The sequence below is a fragment of the Vanacampus margaritifer genome, chromosome 2 (assembly GCF_051991255.1).
Source record: "Vanacampus margaritifer isolate UIUO_Vmar chromosome 2, RoL_Vmar_1.0, whole genome shotgun sequence".
In the NCBI taxonomy this organism is placed as follows: domain Eukaryota; kingdom Metazoa; phylum Chordata; class Actinopteri; order Syngnathiformes; family Syngnathidae; genus Vanacampus; species Vanacampus margaritifer.
The window spans coordinates 26277558-26289788 of record NC_135433.1 but is presented as its reverse complement, the minus strand read 5'-3'; the positions used below and the strand labels follow the sequence as shown (position 1 = coordinate 26289788).

The 12231-nt window shown below is 42.4% G+C and overlaps 1 protein-coding gene across 2 annotated transcripts in view; it reads left to right on the top strand.

Moving 5' to 3' along the window:
- Window positions 1-10: 10 nt before the first annotated feature.
- LOC144043785 (liprin-alpha-3-like) overlaps window positions 11-12231 on the top strand; it is a 30435-nt gene continuing 18214 nt past the window's right edge. For both annotated transcript variants that reach the window (XM_077557755.1, XM_077557756.1), the window contains exons 1-10: window positions 11-208; window positions 3441-3907; window positions 5776-5877; window positions 8625-8864; window positions 8943-8996; window positions 9689-9817; window positions 9934-10026; window positions 10836-10888; window positions 10959-11052; window positions 11149-11283. In XM_077557755.1, coding sequence (XP_077413881.1) covers window positions 3575-3907; window positions 5776-5877; window positions 8625-8864; window positions 8943-8996; window positions 9689-9817; window positions 9934-10026; window positions 10836-10888; window positions 10959-11052; window positions 11149-11283 — 1233 coding nt within the window. In that variant the 5' untranslated portion in view covers window positions 11-208; window positions 3441-3574. The remainder of the gene's footprint in view (window positions 209-3440; window positions 3908-5775; window positions 5878-8624; window positions 8865-8942; window positions 8997-9688; window positions 9818-9933; window positions 10027-10835; window positions 10889-10958; window positions 11053-11148; window positions 11284-12231) is intronic.

Genomic DNA, 12231 nt, shown 5'->3' with positions numbered 1-12231 from the left:
GGATGTAGCCTTCGTGCAGAACGTGAAATGACACACCTCCCGGGTACCGTCGCTCCCATCTCGGAGGAAGGAGATGTGGATGTGGAGCAGGCTGCTAAGTAACATCACCGGGCTGGAACCGTGGACAGCCTGCTGCTACTCTGCCACCGGCCGAGACTGAGGCGGGAGGGCCTCCTTTTCTCCTCGTTCTCGGTGGACCATGACACGGGTAAGAACGAGAAGCCGCCGCGGCGGCTCCAGCGGGCCCCGGAAATCATCCTCCTCATTTTCACCATCATCATCATCATCATCGGCGGCGGCTGTTCGACCGTCCAGCTGTTTTATATGGGCGGGAGGGGCGGGCGAGTGGCGAAGAAACGTCGGCATATTTGGCCCAAACAACCATTTTCCACCATTTTGAAATGTCACAATGTCTTAATTAGGCCTCGTCTTGGCGACAGGATGATTGACACCTCCCAGCGTTACGCTACGTCTGGGACCGTTCGACGAACCAACCGCCCCCCTTCCTCCCTGGCAACAAGAACACCCTAACAGGCGTAATTTCTCACAAAATGTCGTCTTATGGGGGGACTATGAACGCCGCCAACGCCATTCGAGACGTCTTTTCGCGCGCATGCACGAGTCTCATCATGACGCACGCGCCTCGCCTGCCTCTCCACCGCCACCCTTCCCTCTATTTCACGCTCTCGGCGCAGGTATCGCGAGATTCCACTTTAAGTGGGCACTTCCTGCCTCTGGATTTTACAAACACATTAAGCCTGGTGGATGGGTAATTAAAATGTTGCTTGGCTGACTTCCTGTATGTCTACAGTCAAACCCGAGAGTTCCGAATTTGCTCATACACAGATTTTTTTTTAGCCTATCCTGAAAAACTCACCTATTTGTTGTTTTTGTGCTTGAACCAAAGCAAATTTATTACATTGGCGCCATCTCGTGGCATCTTGATGTCAAAGAACTACAAGGTGTGTCAGAGAAATTCCAGGACATTTTTTTTTAAATTAAAGACATAGATGTATTTCAAACAAAAATCTCAAGTTTTCCCTTCATTGTAGGGCTAAACGATCAAACACATCAAGCACATCATAAGAAGAGAAGAGCCCGTGAGTATCCGACACTTCCTGACCGAGTAGAACATCGGCGTGCTGCAGTGATCGTCCTAACGTAATGTTTTATGGGTCATCAAGGTAACCCGTTTTGAAGATGTGGACAACATCAAGATAGCCGTGATGATGAAGATGCCGACATCAGGCATGGCTCAGAAGCCTTGGAAAGTACCTTAGACTCGAGGGAATTACTTCCAATAGGAAAACTTGTAGTTCCTATGATGCCAGTCTTGGAACTTTTCTGACATATCCCGTAGACAGCAGTGAGGAGATTCATTCAGAAAAAAGTAATGCTTTGCTATAAGGATGTTCGATACCACCAATGCCCGTATGCATACTCAAATCTTGAGTAGTCAATGATAACAAGTACCGATAGCACTAGTACTTTTTATATAGAAGATTTCTCCCCCAAAATTCTGCGACAGATACATTTAAAGAAAGACCTACATATCCCAATATAGCATTTTCCTTAAAATTGCGTGAAATTAATGGCAAATTTCTATTCTTCTAATTTCTAGTGTTTGATCGTAAAACAGCCACAGAAGTATCGGCCACCGACGTGAGTACTGATATCTTGAAATAATGCTGTGTATCGGCCCGACACGATGCTTGGTATCAGCAGAGCTGGGCAAAACTGTCGTTTCATTGGCCCATCATTGACGGATGTCCAACTTTCGACGAGTGCACTATGATGCGAAGCCCAGAAAAAATACACGGACTGAGCAGCGACTACTGAAGCAGATTTTACGTCCGTCGATCCGCGTCATTCCGTGTATTTTTACGATTTTTTGCATCATAAAACACTCACGGTAAAATGCGGAAGCACTCGCTGAACGGTGGGCAGCCATCAATGACGGGCCGATGTTACAACGGTTTTGCACAGCTCTGAGTATCGGCACTTGCACATTCTTACTAGTGCTGAGGTACCATGTTCAAATGAGTTGAGTAGTTTTAGATGAAAGTAGTTATTTTCTTCTTGTAGCATCTATAGGTAGAGGTATCACAGCTAGAGGTATTACATTTTGCATTTTTTTGGGTAATGTTTTTTTGTACTAAAAATATTTTTTTCTTGAAAAAAAAAATCTTGTAAATTACAAGTTTGTCTTCAGAAATAAATGCAGTTTTTTATCATTCAGTCACTTTTAAAAAAAAATTCTGGTAATATTTTTTTTCTCACAATACTAAGAAAAAATACTAAAAATCATTGAGAATATTTGCTGTATAAAATACAACTTTTGCTCATGCAATGTTATGAAGGTTTTTGAAAAAATACAACTTTCTCAAGTGAAATTCAGACTTTTTCCCTCACAAGATTCTTTGTCCGGGGAAAAAAAAAAGTCATTTTTTTAATCGTAACATTATCACTTTTTTTCAAAAATACCACTAACTTTAACTTGTTTTGTCGTTATGAGGTTCTAAAAAAACATTTTTCAACTTTTTTTCATTCATATTTTTTCAAAGAAAAAAAGAACTTTTTTTTTCAGCGTTGCAATTGAAAAACTTTTTCAATATTCAATTTTTGCATGTAACATTCAGAATAACTTTCTCGAAATTACACATTTCCTCATGACAATATTTTATTCTGATAAACTATTTGAAATATTTTTTTTATATTTTACATTTTTCTCTGAATTATTGCAACTTTTTCGTAATACAACTTATAACTAGAAAAATAACTACATTTCAAATCCTGTCAAAGTTTATATTACAACTAGGGGTGTGAATTGCCTAGTACCTGGCGATTCTATTCGTATCACGATTCATAGGTCACGATTCGATTCTTTACCGATTAATCCCGATACAAATCTTTAAATTGCTTATTGGGATTTTTTTTTTTTACTCAAATTTAGAAAATACTAATCAGTAAACAGTTAACACGTTCGCCTGCCAGTGCTGAGGACGTGAGCTCGGGTCCGGGCTTCGGCCTTCCTGGGTGGAGTTTGCATGTTCTCCTTGTGCCTGCGTGTTTCCTCGAACATTCCAAAGACATGCATGGCAAATTAATTGAACACTCTAAATTGTCCCTAGGTGTGAATGGTTGTTCGTCCCCGTGTCCCCTACGATTGGCTGGCAACCAGTTCAGTCCCAAAGTCAGCTGGGATAGGCTCCTGCACCCCGGCGACCCTAGTGAGGAATTAAATCAAGAAAATAGATGGGTGGATGGAAAGTAAAGAGATAAAAGTATTAAACAAGTTTAAAGATGCTTTGTTTGCGATATTACTTTTTATTCATCATAATCACCTTTTTTTTCCTCTTTTTTTTTTTCATCGTAGTTTCTCAATAATAATGTCGAGTGTGGGTAACACTGTATCCGAGCGTGTGCTTTTGTCCTTGCAGGTTCCTCTGTGATATTGCTGAAGAACCTGGGTTGGGGTCCGAGGTCCTCTTCCCCCTCCCCAACCTTACCCCTTACCCTCCCGGACCACCTCTTCCCTTCCTCTCCCTCAAGCAAACCCTAGACAGGCCTCAAGATGATGTGCGAGGTGATGCCCACCATCTCCGAGGACGGGCGGGGCGGAGGTAGCGGCGGCTCGTCCTCGCCGGCAGGATCTGGCAGCGGCCTCAGCGGAGGTGGCATGGTCGGTTATAGTAGCCGGGACCCTCGCGGCGGCGGTGGCGGGGATGAAGGAGGCAGCACGGGCAACCTGGAGTCGTTGATGGTCAACATGCTGACGGAGCGAGAGCGGCTGCTGGAGAGTCTGAGGGAGACCCAGGACAGCCTGGGAACGGCCCACCTGCGACTACGTGAGCTCGGACATGAGAAGGAGTCGCTGCAGAGGCAGCTGTCCATCGCGCTGCCACAGGTGAGAAGAAACCGCCCACCCTCCTACACAGAACAAGAAAAATGATGGCCGCATTAATTTTGGCAAATATTTTCATCTGAACAGTTGTAGTGATACAGTATTAGTAATTTTTCGCATAGGATACATGCCAGTAAGTATGTTCATATTGTCTGTCCACATGTGTTTTCGCACCATTTGTTTTCAAACTTCAGTTGATTAGAGGGTTATATCTACTGCTACATCGATGCTAGTTTCGTTAGCCTGTCTATGGTATTATACATTGCATGTTAGTTAGCATTAAATAGCAAGTGGACTTTCGAGCAAAGACTGTATGTATCTCAAGGCAACGCTTGTTCATGTGCAGCCTCAAAATATTTTTTCCTGTTTAGAAGTTCAGGTGAGTTTGCCTTAGAGAGAGAACTAGCGCTAGTGAGAAGAGAGCTAAAAAGAGCAAAACAACACAGTGTGCAAATAATGATCATTTTGTGGCGCGTGCAGTATGTTACAAAATGGAGGCCGCTGGAAGTATGTAGAGAGGAGTGTGGAAAGTGTGTGATGCGCTTTGCACCAGCTTTTTTATTTTAACTTGGCCCAAAAATTCTCCCAGAATCCTTTTGGGCCCACAATTTGCCATCTGTCAGACAATTGTCCTGTTGTCTTTTTTTTCTGACTCCTGTTCTTTTCCTAAAAATAGGAGGTGGTGGGGGGGGATTTCATGATTTAATTTGGCATGTATTCATCATCCACACCGCTGTCACTTGGGTTTCTGACCTGCCTCTTTTTTTGGCCGTGTTTACTTGTTAACCTGGATGACCAGATATGTATGTATGTCTTTCGCTTTGACATGTCTCATATATATATATATATATTTTAGTTTAAACAAAAATAATGGCAATCACAAGGGCCATTTCATGACTTCAGTTGGCATTTACTCATCCACTGCGCTGCGACTCGGGTTTTTGTTTTTTACCATGGTTTTTCGATTTAAATTTCTAGTCCTAATCCAATCCATTTCAAACAGCAGTCCCTTACCCAAGTCGGCATGTATTCATCTGCTTTGCTGTGGCTCAGGTTTCTCTCTTTTTTTTCCTTCTTTTTTTTTCTTTTTCTTCTTTTTTTTTTAGGGTGGCTTTAATTATTTGTATTTTTTTAAATATTTTTTTTCTGGCTCAGGTTTCTAACAGATATTACTGCATTACACGCACAATTAGACCTACGCGTTGTCAAAATGTCGGACAAGCGTTACGCGCTTGTTCTTTGTTGACACATCGCCGTGGTTACCGGCCAGTCACACCAAAGGCAATTACACATAATTGCACAATTTGACAACAATTCAACTAGGCTGCTGTCAGTCAGTCAGGGCGCTGGCCCCTTTCCTGTCACCTCCGGGCGCTTCATTTTCATGCTGAAAACGCGCACACACACTCTTGGTTATTGCTCAATGAAAATGTCAGGCGCAACAGACTTCCTGTTGACGACTACTTGCAGAGAAGATACTTATTGATGTTATCATATATTTATAATTGATAAATTTGTTACATGTTTATTTTGAATGTATTGTTATTTGTTTGTTTTTTGCATTTATTTGTGATCAAAATGTGTTTGTGTGTGGGGGTGGGGTGGGGGGAAGTGGTGTCAAAATGTTGGAAAGAATAAGTACCGGGTAGTCTCTCTATAAATGTGTGTAATACATATTTTTTAATTTGAATAAAAAACATGCCTCACAGTATGAAAGAAAGGGAGAACCTGTTTTGGATAACGCTATTGATAAATTCAATGTGTTGTTAGTAGTAAAATTCCATACATTTAGTTGTGGCCAGTGGCGACAGATGAAATGAAATAATACAGTACTGTAATTCTGAATATCGCCCTCTTGTGGCCCTCTGCAGGAATTTGCGGTTCTGACCAAAGAGCTGAACCTGTGTCGGGAGCAACTGCTGGAACGCGAGGAGGAGATCGCAGAGCTCAAGGCAGAGCGCAACAACACACGAGTTAGTACACCTCTTATTCTACACGTTTTACATATTATATGGGTTTTTTAACTCTTTGACCGCCAAAAACGTTAAATAACGTTTAGTAAAATCCTACGGAGGAGCGCCAAAGACGTTAAAAGACGTTCACTATGTTTTTTTTTTGGGAAACGGGTGGAGGAAAGCTTTGGCCAGCTGTGCTGAAAGTATCAAGCAGATCGAGTTAGTATAATGACTATTTTTGGCCACTAGATGGCAGCGATGACTCTCTTTGGACAAGATTGGGTAGGCGTCAGTAGAAGACGTGAGGCGGAGCTAGAGTGTTGAGGGGACAATGGCTGAGGAAGCCATAATGGCGACCGGTTGCAAGCAGCTCACGCTTGAGCATTTTTTTTCAAAGACGAAAAGCATCGACCAGTGCTAAAAAGCACATTGATGACGACGATGATGATGATGGTGACTCCGAGGTTGACGCCGAAGTTGGAAGCGTTGACGCGGCGGCTATGATCACGTCATAAAGCCTCACTGGCTAGCGATGCTAACGCCGGAAAACGCGGCGCACAAACGAACACTTCTGCACAGGCGGACGTTCAATCGGACGACGAAGAGTACCCCGAGTCCAATGCATATTCAGGAGTGGGTACAGTGTGATCACGGAGAAGACACCGGTTCTGGACTACGATGCCACCATGAGTGGAGCGGATAAGATGGATCAGAACATCTCTTACCACCCGGTATAGGAACTGAAGGACAATGAGGAAGCCAGACGTAACACCACCGTAACGTCACCGTGTCATGATCCTGAGAGTAGACTTGATGGCAACATGGCCAAACACACACTGCAGTATATACTTGCTATTCCCCGGACAAAAAAGCCAGCAAGAAAGTGTAGCGTCTGCACGCGAAGGAGCCATCGCAGTGAAACTAATCTGTTGTGCAAATCCTGCTGCGTCCCCTTGCACGCAGGGGAGTGTTACAAAAAGAAAAACTGTATTTGAAACATCCACACAATTGTAAATAGTACCACGGTTGCACACATTTGTAAATAGTTTGCCAAAATGTTTTATCAAATTGTTACACTGTTGAATGTAAATAAACGTATTTTGCTATCAAAAAACACTTTTTCATTGTTGGTGGTAGTGTTTTACAGAAGTAAAGCACTGTTTAGGTGTTTGTGGCATCATTCATGGAAAAAAAAGGTGTCAAATTCACTAGAGTGCATGAAATAATATCGTTTCACAAAAAGCTTGATTTCTCTGTATTTTGTTTCAAAACAGAGCACTTGGGTGAAACTAACCATTTTCTATTGTTGATTACTGAAAAACGGAATAAGGTAGAAACAAACTTTTTTCTGATGAAAGATGAGAGTTCAATCTTTCATTTGGTAGTATGTGTGTTTCCATAGTCCAAACACAACATTTTCTGTGGACCTTGAAAGATCAGTCAAAATGCTTAAATCGGCTGGCATCCACGGCATCCCTTTTCTGAAAACGTCTGGCGGTCAAAGAGTTAATAGGATAATATGGATCATTTTCACATAATTTGATAATGGTAAACACAAGATATTGTTTGGAGATACCGTGTTAAACTGTTTTTTTCACCATGTTAGTTTTGGATCTGCAACGTGCACTTAGCAAGCTAGCTATGCCTACATCCTGAAAATACAATATCCCTTAAGGCTATCCCCTGTCGCTGCTACTTTTTCATATTTGTGTTGACTTCTTATTAACTAATTTGCTCACAAAAACATATGAATACGTTCTATTTTAAATATTACCATGCTCCCAATGACGTATTTATATGTTTTTATATATTTTTTTATGCTAGAGCATACAAAAGGCTTTGACGCAGCTTCTGAACTGAAGAGAATGCTTGAAGCAATGGTAGTTATTACAAAAAACGGCCAGCAGGTGGCAGCAGAGTAGAAAAGCTCAACCAGGGCTATGTTGCAAAAAGCTCTTTCCCCCACTGTTTTAAACAGATTTGTCAATATTGATGAAACTTAGCTATATTCTAATGCTAACTGCTGCAACACGGAAACTTAGAAATATACTTTTTTTTTCCTGATGAAAGAAGAGACTAATCTTTTGGTAGGTTCCATGTTTTTATAGCAATAGAACAATATTCTGTGGGCCTTGCAAAATCAGTCAAAATTCAGTAAAACAGCCGGGAGTGAAGGGGGTTGCTTCAGTGAAAATGGCTTGGAGTGAATAAGCTAAAGGTTAAGCATATTTAAAAATAAAACCACTAGAGATGGGAAAATACTAATACAAAGTATCGGTATTGGGCTGATACGATACTTTATTTTAAGGTAACGGTACACATGACGCCGGCTGATACTTGTGGGTGTTTTATGATCACAAACTAAAGTCATACATGTCTGATAGGTGCCCAATAAAACGTACAACCACATGTTTTGATTTTGACTTTAAATAGCCACGGGATTATTTATTTTGCTTTATTTAATTATTAAAATTATTTTTATTGTGTGTTCTATACAAAATATGCATTTTAAAAACAAATGGGAAAAAAGATACTTGAAAATTGCCATTCATTTCATGCAATTTTAAGGAATAATGCCATATGGGGATACATACAGTAGGTCTTTCTTTAATTTGATCTGTCATTGTTTCTTTTAAATTATATTATGTATCAAAATCACTATAGTATTAGTACTTGGTATCGGTGATTACACAAGAGTTGAGTGCTCGCACTGGTATTGGTCTGAAAAAAATATATGTAATGAAGGCATTGTGTCATTGTTGTAGCTGCTTCTGGAGCACCTGGAGTGTTTGGTGTCCCGTCACGAGCGTAGCCTGCGGATGACGGTGGTGAAGCGTCAGGCACAGTCCCCCGCAGGAGTCTCCAGCGAGGTGGAGGTCCTCAAGGCCCTCAAGTCCTTGTTCGAGCATCACAAGGCCCTGGACGAGAAGGTCCGTGAGAGGCTGCGCGTGGCCCTGGAGCGAGTGGCGACGCTAGAGGACGAGCTGCAGTCGTCCTCGCAAGAAGTCAGTCCCAAATCGTGTCCGCTGGACCCTGACGGGATCTTTGCATGTGGTCATGAAATCTTAATGTTGTTGTTGTAGGTGGTCTCTCTACGCGAGCAAATCAAACGACGACAGCAGGGACTCGACAAAGAGGTCTGTTCAGTGACACGCACACACACACACACAAATCAGTGTACAGTATTAGATGATGGGAATGTGAACAATGGTCTAATTAACCTAATTAAAGACCTATGGTGTAGCTGCGTATCATAGGGGTGGGAATCTTTGAATGTCTCACGATTTGATTTGATTCCGATTTTTGGGTCTGGGTTTGGGTTCAGAACCGATTGTCGAATAAGAACGATTTTTGATTCAATCTATAGATGTGCAAGGAATTGTAATGATCTACTCCATTCTGACTCGTTAATGCTAATTAGGACGCTACTCGCGGCACTTTTATCACTCAAAAGAACGGCTCCACGCTGGAAAAAAAAAATTATATTATTGGAATAACTTGAGCGTGACTTTTTCCTTCTACTCTCTAATGTGGCTACAACTTAACAGTGTATCAGACCGCGTGGAACCACACTGCCCCTCAGTGGCCAAACCGGGTACAACATGAACAGCGCTCCAAATAAAGGCACACACAGACAAAGGCTAGACCGTATAAAATAATTTAAATAAAATCGATTTGGGGACTTTTAAAATTGATTCTGAATCGTACTAAATGAGAATCGCGATTCTTATGAGAATCGATTTTTTGGGCACACCCCTAGCGTATAAGTAAATCCCTTCCCTTCCTGTTTGTGATGAACATGTGAAATATTTATCTCCTATCGTGCCAGCGGCTTCCCAACGGGCCGTCGTCCATCTTGGATGATGGCGAGGTGGACCGGCAGCGCGAAAGCGAGATCGAACGACAGCGATCGGAGTTGGGGCAGCTTAAAGAGCGGCTGGCGCTCATGTGCAGACAGGTACCATGCTACAACTAATACTGTATATACACTATAGTGTAGGTGTCATATAGTGTTTATACTGTAGTGCCAGGTAGAAGAGATTTCAGTGACGTAATCTTTCTGTTGCTTGACAGGTTGGTGAGATCGAGGAGCAGCTGACGTCTGCCAGGAGAGAATTGACACGATCAGAGGAAGCCAATCACAAACTGCAACGAGACGTCAAGGAGGTCACTTGACATTTCACAAAAAAAAAATTAGACACGTTTTGGTCAAACAACATGTACTGGACACCTTTTTGAAAACCTAACCTTGAAACTTTAACTGGAAATTTTAAATATGTCTGAAAACCCTACTTTTAAACCCTTGCCCTGCCTCTTGTTTAGAACCCTAACCCAGTCATGACAGACAACTATTTTTGAAACACTAACCCTCATTTGAAACCTAAACACCGGCTTGAATTCGTAACCCAGACTTTAGACAATAATTTAATGCCCTAACCATTTTTGAAAACCCTACCTTGAAACCCTTACCCTGCCTTTAAACCCTAATTTGACTTGTTCAACAGTCGCTGACATCCACCATACGTACTTACGAACTTGAAGCCGCACTCAGCGATGAACCCTACTTTGAAGCCCAAGTTTTAAACCAGAGATGGGAAAATTCGGTCCTTGAGGGCCGGAGTCGTGCAGGTTTTGGATGTTTCCCTTCTCCAACACACCTGATTCATATGAACAGCTCATCAGCAAGCTCTGCTTAACCCTGATAACGATCCTGTTTATTGGAATCGGCGATTTTGGTGGAGGGAAATGAAACCTGCAGGACTTGCCCACCCCTGTTTTAAGCCCTTACCCTGCCTTAAAAACAAAATGAAAAGAACCCCCTACTTTGAAACCCTTATCCTGCCTTTAAAATCTTAACTTGGGCTTGAAGCCCTACTTTGATGCAGCGACCTTACTGTACAGTTACAGTGTGTCACTTGATTGGACAGTAAATTCCAGAATGTGACAATCACTTTGTTTGTCTTTAAACCTCTCAGGCTCTGTGTCAGAGAGAGGACATGGAGGAGAGAATCACCACACTGGAGCGCAGGTACAGTGTCTTTCTTTCTTTATACCTCCTCCTCCTCATCTTCGCTGAAAGCCCCTCCTGCTGCCTGCAGGTACCTGAGCGCCCAGCGGGAGGCGACGTCTCTCCACGACATCAAAGACAAGCTGGAGAACGAGCTGGCCAGCAAAGAGTCACTCCATCGACAGGTTAGAGAAAGCAAAAGGCCAAGCCTAAGCTAAGTTCTCGTTAGCATACACGGCTACATGCTAATGCCACATTCTAATGCTACGGTCCGTCGGCAGAGTGAGGAGAAGAACCGTCAGCTTCAGGAGCGCCTGGACGACGCCAAGCAGAAGCTGCAGCAAACCCTGCAGAGGGCCGAGACGCTGCCCGAGATTGAAGCGCAGCTGGCACAGCGGGTGGCCGCTCTCAACAAGGTAGGAAAGGAACAACAACAAAAATACATCAATGAAATCAAACGCCAGGGATGATGTCAGAGATAAGAAAGCGATACTGCTTTTTTGTTGCGTATAAAAATGACTTTGAAAAAAATGCCACATTCCTTCATTTCAAAACATCTGACGAGAATTTTTTTTTACAATCAGTCGGTGCCAATTATTTTTTTTTAAGTGATTATAATATAATATATAAATAATATAGTGTTTAAAAATGGAAATGTGTGTCTAGATAGATCACTAGGCGTGGCCAGATCAGTGGACACTAGTGGTAGAGTTTCCACCCTAAGACTGGGAGGTTGTGGGTTCAATCCCTGGCCGGTTCATACCAAAAGCTATATAAAAAAAAAAATGGGGCCCATTTGCCTCCCTGCTTGACACTCAGCATTCTGGGTTGGAATAGGGGGGTTAGATCACCAAATGATTCCCAAGTGCGGCCCCCGCCGCTGCTCACAGCTCACTCAGGGGATGCATCAAATGTAGAGAACGAATTTCACCCCACTTAGGTGGGTGTGGCAATCAGTTGTAATGTCAGCCTCGAACACAGATGAACCAATATCTTGGTCAGAATGAGCAATTTGTATCGGTTGGCCCAATTACCAATATGTATTGGTTGAAAACACCTACCATTCTAGAGTCAAAGGAATAACTTATGTGTCAAACCAGCTGACAGGAAAAATATCACAAAATATACAAATAAAAGATAGATAAAAGCTTGAATGGCTTCCGAATAAGTCAATTAATCATTTTATTGAGCATCAGTGATGTACATGTTGGTGGTTTGCATCAATGCATGTTGCTACTCGCACACTGCAATCACTGCTGTATACTATTGTATGTCAAAAATACATGATCGGATCCTGTGCACATAGTCAATAATGTGCGTTGTTAAAGGCGCAGCAGGCATCTACAGTATGTGTGCTTTGACGT